This window comes from Erpetoichthys calabaricus, chromosome 6 (assembly GCF_900747795.2).
Source record: "Erpetoichthys calabaricus chromosome 6, fErpCal1.3, whole genome shotgun sequence".
NCBI classification, from domain to species: Eukaryota; Metazoa; Chordata; class Cladistia; order Polypteriformes; family Polypteridae; genus Erpetoichthys; species Erpetoichthys calabaricus.
Genome location: NC_041399.2, coordinates 135,911,761 through 135,929,779, shown reverse-complemented (window position 1 = coordinate 135,929,779; position 18,019 = coordinate 135,911,761). Strand labels below are relative to the sequence as shown.

Here is an 18,019-nt window from a genome sequence, read left to right as displayed (position 1 = left end):
ATGGGTCTTTTAATTTCTGGTACATGCTTCCTCAGTTGGTTTGCCCAGTTGATTTCATACAAGGGACGCTATTGGCAGATGGCTGAGAAGCTACCCAACTTACTTTTCTCTCTCCCTCGCGCTGACTTCCTCTGATCCTGACGTAGGGGGATTGAGCAGGGGGGCTGTTCGCACACCTAGACGATACGGACGCTCGTCTAAAAATGCTGAAAGATTATCTTCACGTTGCTACCTTCTGTGCAGCTGCTTCCTGAATCGACATGCTGCACGGTGCTTCGCATACTTAAAAGCTCGAAGGGCACGTATTGATTTTTGATTGAAAAACAAACTCTGTCTCTCTCTCTCTCTCTCTCTGCTCCTGACGGAGGGGGTGTGAGCTGCCGCCTCCAACAGCTTTGTGCCACGGTGCTTTGCATACTTAAAAGCCAAACAGCCCTATTGATTTGTTTGCTTTTCTCTATCTCTCTGACATTGTCTGCTCCTGATGCGCACTCCTTTGAAGAGGAAGATATGTTTGCATTCTTTTAATTGTGAGACGGAACTGTCATCTCTGTCTTGTCATGGAGCACAGTTTAAACTTTTGAAAAAGAGACAAATGTTTGTTTGCAGTGTTTGAATAACGTTCCTGTCTCTGTACAACCACCTGTGTTTCTGCGCAAATCTGTGACCCAAGCATGACAATATAAAAATACAGTAACCATATAAACATATGGTTTCTACCTTCGCGGATTTTCTTATTTCGCGGGTGGCTCTGGAACGCAACCCCCGCGATGGAGGAGGGATTACTGTATACATATACACATCCACATATATACATATATATACATATATCAACATATATATACACATACATATACACACATACATACATACACACACACACACATATATATATATATATACATACAGTATATATATACACATACAGACACATATATATACATATTTACATATCTACATATATATACACATATATACATATCTACATACATACACATATATCTATCTATCTATCTATCTATCTATCTATCTATCTATCTATCTATCTATCTATCTATCTATCTATCTATCTATATATATATATCTCTATCTATCTATCTATATATATATGAGGGCACCGTGGCGGATGTTAGCAGATTGCTGGCCAACCACAAGCGTTACCTGGTAGGTAACCACCCATACAATCAGATTGTGACACAGACTACGAATGCCGTGAATATCTATCTATCTATATTATATATATATATATATATATATATATATCTATATATCTAACTATCTATCTATATATATATATCTATATATATCTATATATATATATATATATATCTATTTATATATATATATATATATATATATATATACATATATATCTCTATCTATCTATCTATCTATCTATCTATCTATCTATCTATCTATCTATCTATCTATCTATCTATCTATCTATCTATCTATCTATCTATCTATCTATCTATCTATCTATCTATCTATCTATCTATCTATCTATCTATATATATACATCCCCGTGCTTTGCAGCGGAGAAGTACTGCTTTTAAATTTTTATTAAGTAGAAAACCTTTTTAAATTGAGTGAAAATATACCAATAAAAATTTGTTAAGGATCTGTTTTTTTGTGAAGCTGACTTCACACAGCCTCTCTGCTGTTTTATAAACGAACGTCATATAAGGTCTTCCTTTTTCGTTGCTTTGCCAACGGAAGCAGCCTTTTTATTTAATCCTGTTTTTACGATTGTTCTGTTTGTATATCACGTTGTCAGTTCAGCACTCCGGTTGTAATATGACCAAGCCGTGCAAGCACACTCTTGAGAATGCAACGTATAGTTGTACAGGAGAAAAGCAATCTTGCCTGAAGTCAATGGCAACCTTTTGTAGGTCTATGAACTTAATTTAAACTTTAGGTTTACAGGGTGCTTTCTTTCCGAAGTACCTGCACTCATGAATATGTCTGTATGCATCAGTCGCTCAAATCCCCGCGGTTCGCACCGGCGAAGTTCTGCTTTTAAATTTTTATTAACACTAGAATTACCAGAGCCTACGAAAAAACTCGTATATCCGGCCCACCTTAAATCGCTTCTTAAATCCGTTCACACCTCTCCGCCAGCATCCTTTGTCCTCTAAATGTGCTGATAAAAGACAAGCTGCCAGCAGCCGGCTATTCCATCCCCCCACCGACTTAGAACGTGAGCAAAGTTTTCCCAGCTCACGCCTTGATTGATTATGTGGGACTGAAGTGGAGTTTTACAGTGGAAATAAGAGATCATTATCCTAAAGTAATCTGTGTAAACACATTGTTAAAACAGAAACTTTTTCATATTTTAGTAATAAATGTTACAAAATGTAGTAGGCATAAACTATAGAATATATAAAGCCCGAGTTCCAAAGATCAAATAAACACTTTCACAAAAGCTTCAAGAATGATTCAAGAGCTTCTGTGGCGTAGCGCGCTAAGATTTGCCTCTTAGCGCAGAGCAGCTTTTCCTTGCCTCACAGACCTGAGTTCGATTCCCCGCTGGGGATGAAGTGTTGCTTTTTTTTTTTTCTTTTCTTTTAAACCTCAAACGGACATAAAATTTATACATTGGTATGCACTGTCAGTTACTGAGATCGTTATATTTTCATGTGGGATGCTCCTTTTCAAATATTTTTTTAACAATTGAGACTGCAATTAACAGGAACAACTGTCCTTACAACTTATTTTTAAGATCCATAACACACAGACAGACAGAGCACTGCGTAATAGAGAGACAGACAGGCAGAGAAGTCACTAGATACATAAATAAACAGGGAAGCCACGTGTACTGAAAGAAAAAAAAGAACAACATGTGCGTTGTCCCTGCTGCATTGAATAAGAGAGAGAGAGTCAGATGGGGGGGAGGGGTGATGTTAGAGCGCCTGCGCTTATTCAGTGCAGCAGGGACAACACACATGTTGTTCTTTTTTTCTTTCAGTACACATGGCTTCCCTGTTTATTTATATATCTAGTGACTTCTCTGCCTGTCTGTCTCTCTATTACGCAGTGCTCTGTCTGTCTGTGTGTTATGGATCTTAAAAATAAGTTATAAGGACAGTTGTTCCTGTTAATTGCAGTCTCAATTGTTAAAAAAATATTTGAAAAGGAGCATCCCACATGAAAATATAACGATCTCAGTAACTGACAGTGCATACCAATGTATAAATTTTATGTCCGTTTGAGGTTTAAAAGAAAAGAAAAAAAAAAAGCAACACTTCATCCCCAGCGGGGAATCGAACTCAGGTCTGTGAGGCAAGGAAAAGCTGCTCTGCGCTAAGAGGCAAATCTTAGCGCGCCACGCCACAGAAGCTGTTGAATCATTCTTGAAGCTTTTGTGAAAGTGTTTATTTGATCTTTGGAACTCGGGCTTTATATATTCTATAGTTTATGCCTACTACATTTTGTAACATTTATTACTAAAATATGAAAAAGTTTCTGTTTTAACAATGTGTTTACACAGATTACTTTAGAATAATGATCTCTTATTTCCACTGTAAAACTCCACTTCACTCCCACATAATCAATCAAGTCGTGAGCTGGGAAAACTTCACTCACGTTCTAAGTCGGTGGGGGGATGGAATAGCCGGCTGCTGGCAGCTTGTCTTTTATCAGCACATTTAGAGGACAAAGGATGCTGGCGGAGAGGTGTGAACGGATTTAAGAAGCGATTTAAGGTGGGCCGGATATACGAGTTTTTTCGTAGGCTCTGGTAATTCTAGTGTTAAGAAGAAAAGAAAACCTTTTAAAATTGAGGGAAAATATACCAATAACAGTTTGTTAAGGATCTGTTTTTTTGTGAAGCTGCCTTCACTCGAGTGATCACTTCGAGCTTTAATCCTGAGAAATCACCCCGTAAATGTACACGTTTAATTGCACATCTGTTAATATGTATGCTTACAAAGTATTAAAAGACACTCAACAATTACACAGTATTAAAAGACACTCAACAATTAACGTCATTTACCTTCGTTCCCACGTTTGACTCGTGCTGTAAATCTCTTCCTTGTTTTCACTTCACGTGATTATGTAGGAGGCGTAATACGTGATGCGTGACTCCGCCTCCTCCATTAGAGTATATGGACAAAAAACAGGTTCCAGTTATGACCATTATGCGTAGAATTTCGAAATGAAACCTGCCTAACTTTTGTAAGTAAGCTGTAAGGAATGAGCCTGCCAAATTTCAGCCTTCTACCTACACGGGAAGTTGGAGAATTAGTGATGAGTGAGTCAGTCAGTCAGTCAGTGAGTCAGTGAGGGCTTTGCCTTTTATTAATTAGTATAGGGTATAGATATGGTATTATAAAATGGCTTGTGAAATAAAATATGCTTCTTATGGAAATAAGAATAACCCGTTCAATCTAACAATGTAATTTGTTTGAACAGATTAATAATTTCTTCAAACTGATTTTTTTTTTTTTTTGCCTAACACCTATGGGGATCCACACTAGATCAATTTCACTGAAATTGGTTTGCATACAGGATCCCAAATTACTCATCAATGGCAATATGAAGCCTATGTCCAAAACAAGGAAGCCTCTTCCAGTTGTTAAGTTGTAGTCCATTGACAACATTAGCCCGCTGTATGTTGTCATGCAAAACATGTGGTCTTCACACAGCCATGCCATGACATGCCATCTGTTGCTTTTTTGGTCGTATGCCGCTTTTTTGAAGAATGATTCCGCCTAAGTTTGCTGAGTGTGTTTTTGTGCTTGTACCTTTGGTGATTTAGACCTGTCATGGACAGCTAACTCATGAATCTTTTCATATTCTGTGTGGTGGTTAGTTCACAGATGGTGAAACAAGTTAGTCGTTGAGCTCTCTTTAATGGCAACCGATTTCCAATATAGTTATTGTCTTTTGAGCAGCATCAGTCCTTTCAAAGCCAAATCACCACCATTCGAATGATGATGATCTACTTCTTGCAATTAAATCTAAAAACATAGATTATGAGGTTGTTTTATCCCTTGGTTCTCTTTGGTCACTCATTTGTTGGCAGCTATGTGCTGACGAAGCACACCAATGCACTCGTTTTATACACGCCCAATGGTCTATCCTGTTAGGTTACATGAGACAGTGAATGTGTGGACTTCTCAAGGCATGTTTTTGTTTTTTGAAAAGTGAGGTACACTCTCGATAATTTCAGCTTGCACATCATTAAAAACGATAATTAAGACACTGTTATAGACAATACATATCGTGTACTCCTAAATGACACATTTTTTTAGTAGCCCAGCATTAAACTCTGTTGCTGTTAGTGTGACTCAGATTATTTCTGAATTCAAACCAAAGTCATGTCATTATGACTAGCAAACATTCAGTTAATATATCTGTATCATATAATGCTCAAATAACAAACTCTGGAAGTCTTTGGTTTCACCATCTTCTCTGTAACTTGTTTGTCATTTGCTATTTTTCAACTGTGTTCAAAACTGAATGAAGCAGTGATGCAATTGTGTACCACAATGTACACAGCCTAATAATGTAAAAAGCTAATCAAGGAAAGTGATTCATTGCCAACGCTTTTAATATTTGATTATTACTGATTATGATGATTAGTTATTGCAGCCCTAATTCAAAGAACTACAATTATGAGCTGCATTTCCTGAATGGTCTGTTTTTCTAATCAAAAAACATAAGCTATCTTAACAATATGATGTTAAGATATTTTCATTAATACAGCAGTTCTTGTTTATGAATTATGCCTCTTAATCTATATTTGCAAATTGATTCCAACTTTCTGCAGTTTTGAAAGTTAATTTATATTTTCTTTTCTTTGTAAAAGAAACACTTAAAAAAATTTCTCTTCTGACAGTACAATGACCATTTATAAAAAAAGGAAACAAAGACGCTCTGAAGAACTACTGTCACCTAGTGGCCACCCTTTGTTAAAGCATCTTTAACTGTTAAAGCACTTACAAAGGATACAAAAAAGTATGATCGCCTGATGTCATCTGGTTGGAGTGGCCTTAAGTTTACATAGTCAGTATTCTTAGAAAAGTCTATGCTAAAAATCTGCAAAAGACAAGTAAAATTTTATGTCATGGGGCAGATATTAAAAACACATTTTAAATAATCTGGACAACAGTGCGTAATTTATTTAGTGTTTATTAAAAAAAAAAATCACACTATTATTTTCTCAATAAAAAATAATGGAAAAGAGGGCCTTAGTTGAATTATAAGATGCATTACTCAGCATCTGTTGAATTTCAACATGTACTTTTCACAACGGCATTGCCATATGTCGGAATCTATCCCTTTCAAACTGGTCACAAGACAGGAACCAGGTAGGTATGTAATACCCGTCTTTTGCATGGCACACAACAACGCTCACAGCTTAGAGTCACCAATTAACTAACATACACAAAGAATATTTTAAATTCCCAATATAACACACCATGAGAGCTATACTAGGTCTAAGTGTATGAAGCAAAAAATTCTTCCCCATTGTGCTACAGAATTCCAATTACATTTTGTTTAATTAATGTTACAGAGTTGCAGTAAATATAAGAATATTAATCAAACATTATCAATTCAAACAATTTACACTACATTGTTTCTGAAAGTAAATATTTAAAATGCAACCTCTGGTACATATGTAATCCTTCAGGTATAAAAACCATATATTTTTAACCAAGTATAAAATAACAGTTGACACAAATAAACAATGACCATGCATGTCAATAAACAACAAGAAAATACAGCAAAATACATAAAAATGCCAGAGAGAGAAACACTCAAAATTATATTCATACTGTACCTTTACCCATGGGGAAATACTGACAAGAGGATTCACCTCCTGGTCCATGTTAATCCAGACAAACATTAAGTAAAACAATACAAGAGGAAATAATGCCTCATACCTGAAAGAAAAAAACATTTATTATTCCTTTAATTGCAGTCTCAGAATTGATCTGTACATATTTTCTGAACCCACTTTTTCTTTTCTAGCTTCACAGGGAGCCAGACTCTACTGTACACCAGCTGCAATTAGTATTAAGTAATCACTAATTTTGTCTGGGATGCCAGTCTACCATAGGGGATACTCAGGCATGCCCTTATGTATTCATTTGAGGCAAATTTAGATTTGACACCTAAACTGGAATGTATATTTTTGTAAATAGAAAAAGTATGTAGATAAAATACATATAATTATTTCTACTGGGGAAAAAAAAACAGGCATGTCATACTTTACAAGGCACTGTGTATAATTGTTCATCCCCCCATTGTGTCCTGTTTTGTCACATAACAACTTGGGATTAAAATGGATTTTTGGGTAGTTAGCACCATTTGATTTACACAACATGCCTACCACTTTGAAGGTGCAAAATATTTTTTATTGTGACATAAACAATAATTAGCACAAATAAAGAAAAAGAAAAAAACAGAAATCACGAGTATGTATTTACCTCTCAAAGTCAGTACTTTTGCTGTAATTTCAGTTGCAGGTCTCTTGAGGAATGTCTCTATTATCTTAGCATATCTAGCAACAGGAATTTTTACCCATTCCTCAAGAAAAAACTGCTCCAACTCCTTCAAGTTAGATGGGTTCACAGTAATCTTCAAGTCATTCCACATATTCTCAACTGGACTGAGGTCTGGGCTTTGACTAGGTCCATTCTAAAATATCTAAACATTTCCCTTTAAACCACTCCCGTGTAGCTTTTTCAGTATATTTAGGGTCATTGTCCTGGTGGAAGCAGAACATTCCTCATCCCAGTCTCAAATCTCTGGAAGATTGAAACAGGTTTTCCTCAAAAATTGTCCTGTATTTAATGCTATCTATCTATCCTTCCACACTGACTAGTTTTCCTGTCCCTGCAATGACTTTTTTTCTGGGATATTTTTTATAACCTAACCCTACTCTGTACTTCTCCACTAGTTTATCTCTGTTTGGAGTTGCTCGCTTAGTAGTGTTACAGAGTCAGCCTACCAGAACAGGTCTATTTATACAGACATCATGTGACACTATGATTGCACACAGGTGAAAACTAATTGACTAATTATGTGACTTCTGAAGTTAATTGGTTTGACCAGATCTTATTTAGAGATTTCATAGCAAAGAGGATGAATACACATGCACTCACAACTTTTCAGATTTTACTTGTTTTTATATACAGTAATCCCTCACCTATCGCGGGGGTTACGTTCCAGAGCCCCCCGCGATAGGTGAAAATCCGCGAAGTAGCGACCTATATTTATTTTATTATTTTATACATATTTTAAGGCTTTATAAACCCTTCCCACACTCTTATAAACCTTTCCCACTCTCTTGTTAACTTTTCCCACACTTTATAAACACTTCCTATGCTCTTAAACACTTTCTACATTCTTAAACACAGCAGACCAACACTGCACACTGCACGCAGCGATCAGACGTCAATGTGTCTGCACTCGCTTTGTGAAGGGGGCAGCTGAACTCACGCTGAGCAGAAATGGACTTTGTGCTGCTTCTGCCAAAATGCCTGCTTGTAGCTCTGTGCGTTCGGAAGGAGGGGGAGTGTGTGTGTGGGGGGGGTGTGAGGGCTGAACGCACGTTCGCTCAAACCCCCCTCCCCGGAGGCGCAGTTCGCATTGTCAAGGGGGTGGGGAGCTGAATGAACGCTAAGGAGAAGTGGACTTTGTGCTGGCTTTGTGCTGCTTGTCGCTCTGCGTGTCAATAATTTAAAAGCCTGTACATCACCAATTTTCCTGTCTCACTGTCTTGTCTTGCGTGAAGTTAAAATGTTTTATAATAGTGAGATGTTACTCATATCCTTAGCCCGACATCCACATATCATATGTGTTAACAAAGTGTGTTTTATAAGTTTACATGTGTTTAAAGCATGTGGGATGGGTATTTTAAGGCTTAAACTATAAAAATGTTTATTTATATGGTCTTTCTATATCGCTGATGTGTCAGGAACATAACTTCCGCGATAGGCGGGCAATCACTTGTATTTAAAAACCCGCGAAGTCGTGAATCCGCGAAAAGTGAACCGCGAAGTAGCGAGGGATTACTGTACACAAGTTATTTTATTTTCATTCCACTGCAACAATTTGGACTATATTGTTATATCCATTACATAAAATCCAAATGAAATCCATTTTAATACCAGGTTATAATGTGACAAAACAGGACAAACACCTACAGTATACACACAAAAAGTTTTGCAAGGTACTGTACATATAATTTCTTAACCCACTCATTCCAGTTCAGGTATTTTTTTTTTACCTTATATTACTATACATTTCTAACTTTCAAACCTACTTATTCCAGTGTTAAGCTGTTGATGGCAAAGAGTGACATAAAAATATGAAAAAGCAGCTTTCAATTTAGACATTGCTATTGATGTCTATTTACACTTTCAAAGTTATGACAGAAACAATATCAAAGGCTTCTTATTTCTCAACAATCTTTAGTGGACTCAGAACACTGGACTTTCTTTCTTCTTCCCAATGAAACATCTAAAGTATGTAAAATTTCTATTCATGTGCAATGAGAACTAGCATGCTGGAAGTAAGATTTTTAAATATTTATATAGTATATAATGTGAAACTGTATCCTAGGTCAAACAAAAAATATGTGAAGTTAAGGGACACTAGGGAATATATACTCTATGCAGAATTTTTTTTTAGGACTGATAGTGATCACCGATTTCATGTTACTGAATCGGCCAATTCCGATACAAATTTTATTTTTCTTTATCCCTTTAAAAAACATTTTCCATTAACTTTCTGTATTACCAGAAACAGAAAAGCTTTATGTTCTATATTTAAGTGTTAACTTTGTTATTTTTATAATTAAACTACAGACCACAGGTGTTACCTGTTCATTTTTATTAACAAGATGAAATGCTGTAGACTCGTTGTTCAGTGACAACAAAAACACTAAAATAAATAAAATAACAATTTCACTATTTGTCTAACAAAAAATATATACATTCTCACACATTGATTCACTTAATTGATATGGGCAGCTAAACACTTAAATGCAATGTTTTCTAGTTACAGTATGAGATATTTTTTCATTTTAGTTTTTGTTCAGATGTTGAACTTACTTTTTATTTGGTTTTAATTTTTTTTTTAACATTTTCTGATTTCAGTTTTTTTTTAATTTTAGTTTTTATTTAGTACTAGTTTTTAACAATTTACTATTTTTAGTTTTTTTTGTTCATTTTCTGTTTTAATTTACAGTCTCAGCAATTATTTTTTAGTTTTTTTTTTTCCATTTTATTAATTTTGTATTACTCACCAAACATGTCCACACGAACACAGTTTTGCAAGTGTAAAAACTCATCTTTTTTTTAATTGTTGTCAAACTGCATTTCACTCATGCCGTACCAATCAACTTAACACTAGAATCCCTGAAGGCTATGAAAAAACATGTGATCCTGGGTCACCTTAAATTCCTTTGCACCTCTCCATTAGCGTCTTTTGTTTTGTAAATGTGTCGATCAGCACAAGTAGCAAACACCCTGCTGTCCCATCCCCCCCACAGCCTCAGTCAACTCGGGCAAAAACTTCTCCCAGTTCCAGTCTTGTTTATCTTGGTGTGCGGTGCCTGGAGTTGTATAATTTAAATAATATATCATCATTTGGAACACGTGCATTTCATGTGTGTTCTGTGCCTACAATGATCTATGTTGTTTACTTATATTTATTTACTTATCTTCCTACAGCGTAGTCACAACTAGACTGCAGAGCTTCCTGTGTTTGATCGACACAGGTACGCTGACAAAAGGTACATGTGCAATGCTACTTCAGTATGCAAATGACTTGCTGCAGGTGGAAGCTCCTGTCGCACTCTATGCATCTGCTGTTACGGTTCTGCCTTTGTCCAGAAACGATTTCATAAGCTTTATGACCTTAGTCTCGGAAAGTCTTTCTCCCGTGGGGCGACTGAGAGTAATACTTTACACTGTAGGAAAATAAATATAGGTAAACAACATGCATTGCATTGATGAGATTGCAATCTGTAGCAAGAGTAGGGAGCAGGTTGAGGAGAACCTGGAGAGGTGGAGATATGCTAATAATATTATTATTATTAATACATTTTATTTATATGGAACCTTTTGAATGCTCAGAGGACTTCACAAATAGTCAAATGATTAAAATACAAATAAAAGCAAAGGTAACATTAATAATGCCAAACTCCGTCCCTACCTCTCCCTCTGTGATTCTGAAAAGCTGGTTCATGCCTTTGTCTCATCCAGACTGGACTATTGTAATGCACTCCTCATCGGGATACCCAACAAGAGCCTTCAAATGCTACAACAAATTCAAAATAGTGCTGCAAGAATCCTGATGAGGGTGCGGAAATATGAACACATTTCACCAATCCTTCGATCACTTCATTGGCTCCCTATCCATCTCCATAACGAATACAAACTCTGTTTACTCACCAGTGTATCCATGGAAATACTCCACAATATCTTAAAGAACTCCTTATATTACAATCCACTACAAGAAACCTCCGTTTTACAAATACCTACCGCCTTCGCCCCCCTGTGACCAAACTTCATACAATGGGAGACCGAGCCTTTGCAGCCGCTGCTCCATGGCTCTGGAATGCCCTACCAGATAGCCTAAGAACACAGCAGATTGTGGGCTGTTTTAAAAAACAGCTAAACACTTTTCTATTTAGGAAAGCTTATTAACAAGAATGCTATAATTATTGTTGTTTAATCTCTGGTTTTATCTTGCCTTGCCTTTGTTTACAACATTGAAACTTTTTAAGTTGCACTTTGAGATTTACTGCTAATGTAAAGTGCCCCTATAAATAAACTGCATGATTATTATTATTATAATGCAGGATGCAAACTAATATCACACATTAAAAAACTTTTGAAAGTGAAAGTCTTAGATTAAAAAACAAGTAGGAGAAAAAAAAGCCATGAACAAATACTTTTTCTATGTTTACATGCAAGAATATAAATGTTAATGCTATAATCACCCATGATGATAAGGAACACTGAATAGGCTGAAATAACGATTTCATTATCAGTTTTACAGCCATATGCTGAATGAACATCAACCATTCAATGGCTATTCATTTGCTAGACCTCCATCCTGCTGCCAACAAGTGCACTTGTTCTATTATATTTGTACCTTTTGACTTCAGATTTCACACATTAAACACTTCATGTCTACATTTTGTCAATTATTAGTAAAACATGAAACACGTTTCTGTTTTAACGATGTGTTTACATAGATTGTTGTAGACACGGAACACACATGAAATGCATGTGTTCCAAATAACCATATAGTATTTATAAAAGGTATCATTTTGCTTGACTTCTCACTCTATACAATTTTAAACAACTGACACGCAGGTAAACAGACTTGAGCTGAGAAAACTGTGAGGCAGTGGGGGATGTGATAGCAGGCTGCTTGCTGCTTACCGACATTTACAGGACAAAAGATGCTGACAGAGAGGTGCGAAGGGATTTAAGGTGGGACGGATCTACTGATTTTTTTGTAGGCTTTGGTAATTCTAGTGTTAAAGTAGCTTTTCTTGCCGTCTGTCTAATGAGGATGACTCCACTGAATAAATTCTTTTCAGTTTATTACTCCACTTTCTTTAATGTAAAGGCTATTATTACATTTTTTTTTCTCTCTGATAAAGTCTGCCTTTCCTTCCTCTGTTTACAGGGACTTCACAGCAAAAAAACAACAAAACTACTGTAGAGTTCAGAAAAGCAAATGCTGAAAGGATTGTTTTTTTGTGGTCAGCCAATTTACCAATCACTGATTGAATCTTTTGTAATGAGAAGCATCCAATTTAGATCAGCAACAGATCAATAGGAGCTTCACTAGGGTTAACATTTCTAAATTATTTCTTTTGCTATGCGTGCACCATATTTAAGACTCACATACTTAACCATTTGTACTTATCTAGTTTTATGACTTTGAATAATCTTTAACAAGTACTGTACATAAAGTTTTGGCAGCAGGTGACTATATCATGACAGGTTCTTTTCAATTTCGTCTACAATGCCCAACTACACATATGAGACAACACAATGGCTAAAAAGATATTTGTTCAGAATTAAAATGCTTAAATTAGCTTATCTAAATTAAATTTAAAATTGCCAGCAATAGTGTCTCCCAAGTCTGCCTAGAGACATAAACTTTCCAAATCTTAAACACAAGACTGTAGCTCATGGCTGTCATACCACATTCTACTAAAACAAATGTCTAAATTGATGGGAAGGACAAAAAACAGAATTGATTACCCAGTGCTGAGTAAAATGTAGGTTGATACCATGGAAAGAAATATACTTAGCAGTCGTTGCAGTAAGAGTGTTGAGCTCAGCAAAGGTACCACAAATGAACAGCCTGAAAGACAGACATTACAAGTCAATATCCAGTAAAATGATAACTCTAATCAGGTTAAACAAAACAATTTAAACTGTATAAGTAATGATGCAGTAATAAAATGAAAATCCTTATTCACTGCATTCTGAATGCTGCGATTACAGTATTAATTGTAATACTAATAAAATGTTAGCATTTAGCTAATTTTAATTTTTTTTATCGTTGTGAACAACATTAAAGGACAGTGAGATTATTCAAATGTTGTTCTGAAATAAAGACCAACAGATTAAAACAAATACTAACAATTTCACCCATTATTATGTAGTATAATGATACTCAAAGCATATGCAAAGTTCAGTCAGTTCTGCATCCAACTTCATCATCACTATGATATTATGCACTGAACACTGAACAGTACAATAACACAGCTTTGTGGTCTCATCATCTATGCCTTGTAAAATGCATGAATTAGAAAACTTAGTGATGTACCTAATAAAAAAAGTGTATTCATGAAAGCATGCAAATCTCACCCATAAAAAAAAAATTAAAAATGATAAATTAGACAACAAAAAAAATACACACCTAGTGTTGCCCAGCTTACAACTTGACAGAATAGTGGCAACCCTTGTTTGAGGTTTAGACTGTACTGGGTGCTGTTTACTATATATATACATAAAATCACATGCAATACCTAGAATAAAGGAAGACACGGTAAATTAAAATTATGTTAAACAATTATAACAAAAGCTGCAACCCTTCTCAAGAGAAAATTATATTTGATTCTGGATAGTAACAACATTGAAACTTTACAGTTTCTTCTAGAGAACATTCTGACTAAGACATCTAGGACTGCCAGACCAGTAGAAACACACAATGAAAGGTATTTTATTATTTAAAAACAAGCTGTTGAACAAAGTTAAAGAACTATATGTAAATAGCACAACTTCTAGTAGAATAACTGAGCCTACTAGGTAATCTAACTATTAGGCCAGTCTGCCTGATTTTCTAAGGGTATTTTCCATACATCTCCACATTAACTCTCCTCTATATGGCTGAATTTGCTCTTACAGGAAGCTTGTTATCTCTGCTTCTTTAACCAGATCCTTAAAAAAAAAACCTTGGAATGGACTGGTAGACATTAGGGGAGGTCACAAAAAATACCTTTACATATCTGATCTCCAACGCTTAGACCAGGCACCTAAAATTGTCTTGGAACTGCCGGTCTTTTAAAATAAGACAGCCCAAGTACTTTATTTTTGTAGCTTCCTGCATGAAACAACATGGTTATGCTGGTAGGTCCTTTTTCCATCCCTCAAAATGTCCATTAGGGTTAATTGTAACAAAATGTTGCCCTTTCCTGGCAGAATATATTAATATGTATATGGTTTCACAGTCACATTGGTGATATTTCTTCCTTTGGCAGCCCTTTTTTTTGATTGATCCATTATAACATGAACAAATAATTGCTATAATTTGGGCTATTGAATAGTTACTACCTTATTTCCAGTTTAGGGTACCTGAAGTCTATCCAGGGCAGTTTTCATGTAAATTTTATTAAACAAAACAATATTATAAATCCAATAACCATGGAATGAAACAATATACGAAGACTTTTAGGGAGGAGTGGGAGGATGACTACATAAAAAGAGAAAAGATAACTTTTTCAGATATTTGAAAAAGTTAATGTTTCAAAACCAAAGAAAAAACAGCCCTCTTAAACTGTAAGATTTAACACTAGAATCCCTGACGCCTATGAAAAAAGTCATAATGCCAGGCCACCTTAAATTCCTTCACACCTCTTTATCAGCGTCTTTGTTTTGCAAATGTGTCAATCAGCACAAGCAACCTGCAATCCCATCCCCCACCAAAGTAGCTCAAATCGGACAATAAGTTCTCCCAGCTCAAGTCTGTTTATCTGGGTGTGAGGTAGGTCTGGAATTGTACAGGGTAAATAATATATCATTATCTGGAACATATGCATTTCATGTGTGTTCCTTGTCTACAATGATTTGGGTAAATGTAGGATCACAGAAAATGCGAGGAAAGAAATGTTGAACACATAACTAAAACACAAACTTTTTTCATGTTATAGTACAGGGTGAGCCAAAATGAAGTACCACATTTCAAACATTTATTCTACAAAAACGCTACAAGATAAAATACATTTCATTACGACACAAGAAAGGGTATATTAAATAGTTTTGGTTTTTTTTAACACTGTGTTTAAAAAATGATATATTCAAGGTGGTGGTCATCATTAGCGATACAGTCTTCAAGATGATTTCTGAACGTTCGCATGACTCATTTGGCCATTTCAAGGGAAATAGCAGTGATTTTGTTGTGAATAGCTTCCTTGAGGGCTTCAAGGTTTTGAGGTCAGTGTATGTATACCTTCGACTTGAGATAGTCCCAGTAGAAGAAATCTCACAGAGTGAGATCAGGCAAATGTGAAGGCCACCCGACATCACTGCGCAGGGAGATCAGCTTCCCCAGAAACAAACCCCGCAAAACCTGCGTGGATCTCCGCGCAGTATGCGCTGTTGTTCCATCCTATTGAAACCAGGCATCCACCACATCCATTTCTTCCAGCTGGGGCCGCAAAAAATTGTCAAGCATTTCAAAGTAACATTTTAAAGTGACAAACACCATTGCTCCCCCCTCCTCAAAAAATTAAGGGCCTACAATGCCAAATTCTGCAACAGCGCACCAAACTGTAATACGCTCACTGTGCAGGGGTCTCTGATGAAGTTCACGAGGGTTGGTTTCAGCCCAATAGTGAAGGTTTTGCTTGTTTACACAACCATTCAAATGGAAATGTGTCTCGTCGCTACACGTGACGATGGCATCTCGATGAATGGTTTGCAGAATGTTCATGCACAATTCTCTACGTCTTTCCCAGTCTCTCTCAGTGAGTTCCTGCACTGCCATCATTTTGTATGGATGGAAATTAAGGTCCTCATGCAAAATCCTCCTCAAAGACATGTTGGAAAGGCCTAAGGAAAAAGCATGTTTGTGCGCTGAACATCTAGGAGACTGCAAAATTGATGCCCTTATAGCTTGGATGTTTTCAGGCATTAGTACAGTCTGAGGACAGCCTGGAGATTTCCTGTTCAATGTTATACCAGTCTGTCTAAATTTAGCCACCCACTGAAGAATTGTTTTTCAATTTGGGATGGCACTATTAGGAGGAATGTTAAAGTGGGTTTGGAAGGCACGTTGTGTAGTGATGATGGATTTGTTGTTTTTGAAGAATGCTTTAATAGCGAAAGCATGGTGCGCACCAGACCAAGGTAGTTGGCGACAAGGGATTGCCTATCAAAGCACCCCCATGCCAACATGCTTGGCTGCCTCTACCTCACATAATGACCTTGAGAAATGTGGTACTTCATTTTGGCTCACGCTGTACTAATGACAAAATGTTGACACGAAGTGTATAATGTGTGAGGACTGAATTCCAAATATCAAATAAACAGTTTCACAAAAAGTTCAACTATAACAAAACAAGTGCACTTTTATTCAGGAATGTAACTGAAAAAAAAAAATTGGGTTAGGGTACGGTGCTGACACGTTCACTTGGCTGGTGCACAGTAAGAACTGCTGATTCCTAATCAAGAGGTTGTGGGTTCTAGATAGACAGACAGACACAGATAGATAGAGGTTAGGGTCTTTTTGTAACCTAAAAATGCACATTTGTAACTTAGGGAACTTTTGTAACTCAACATAGGGAACATTTGTAACTTTTAGGAAACTTTTGTAACATGAGTCAAGCACTTTTGTGTACATGCCAAAAAAAGGACATTTTCATATCATGAAATAGGAATATTTAGTCAAATGTTCAGTTGTACAGGTTTGTTGTCAGGCCCCCCTCCTATACATTCATTTTAAGCCCATTGTTCCCACAGTAGGCTGCAACTCCCAATTCCTTTATACTGGACAAGGACGGCTCATATAATCAATGGACTGATGCCATTAATAAACCTTAAGGATGAATTCATACAGTATGGAATTAGATGGCAATATGTATTTTGATTTATTTTTTTCATCCTACTGTTAGTATTTCTATATGATTTATTCCATATGCATATATAGTACTGTAGATAGATAGATATATTAAGTGTGTTCATTTAAAGTTTGTATGTTTGTTTTTTTATTGCTCACATTAGTAATTTAAGTCTGTTGTGTAGTTGTACTCAGTCCTGTATTGTTGCTACATGTTTATTCAGCAGTAGGACCCTAAATAAAATGCTTTTTGTTGTATTATAAGGTATAGTGACAGTAGATTAAACAACAGAACTGAACAAGGTTGCCCAGCTGACATTGGACTGCAAGAAGCAAGCCCCCTGTGAGAATGGAAGCAGGCATGATGAGGGTCCCACTACCAACTGAGTACTTTTGCATGTTACTGTACTTAAAAGAAACTCAGCAGGCAAAGGCCTTCCCAGTCAATGTGATTTTTTACAAAAATCAATAATCAGAAGATATAAACGTTAGAAGAACATTACAGAGCATTGACCAAACACTACTGTTGTGGTCCAGCATTCTGATGGGCTTTATTCCTGAAAGTCTGCAGTGATTTCATATGCAGGTCTGTCTCTATCACATTTTCATGTCCCCCATATGTCTGTATGGGTTTTCTACCACACTGTCGTGACATGCCAGTCATTTTAAGTGTCCCTTTAAACTGGAACAGAAC

The 18,019-nt window shown here is 36.2% G+C and overlaps 1 protein-coding gene across 1 annotated transcript in view; it reads right to left on the bottom strand.

Moving 5' to 3' along the window:
• Positions 1 to 18,019, bottom strand: part of pign (phosphatidylinositol glycan anchor biosynthesis, class N) — a 201,491-nt gene that overhangs the window by 45,657 nt on the left and 137,815 nt on the right. Inside the window, exons 20-23 of the mRNA XM_051928776.1 lie at positions 13,909 to 14,017; positions 13,245 to 13,347; positions 6,788 to 6,890; positions 5,956 to 6,042 (exon numbers count right to left, since the gene is read on the bottom strand). Coding sequence (XP_051784736.1) covers positions 5,956 to 6,042; positions 6,788 to 6,890; positions 13,245 to 13,347; positions 13,909 to 14,017 — 402 coding nt within the window. The remainder of the gene's footprint in view (positions 1 to 5,955; positions 6,043 to 6,787; positions 6,891 to 13,244; positions 13,348 to 13,908; positions 14,018 to 18,019) is intronic.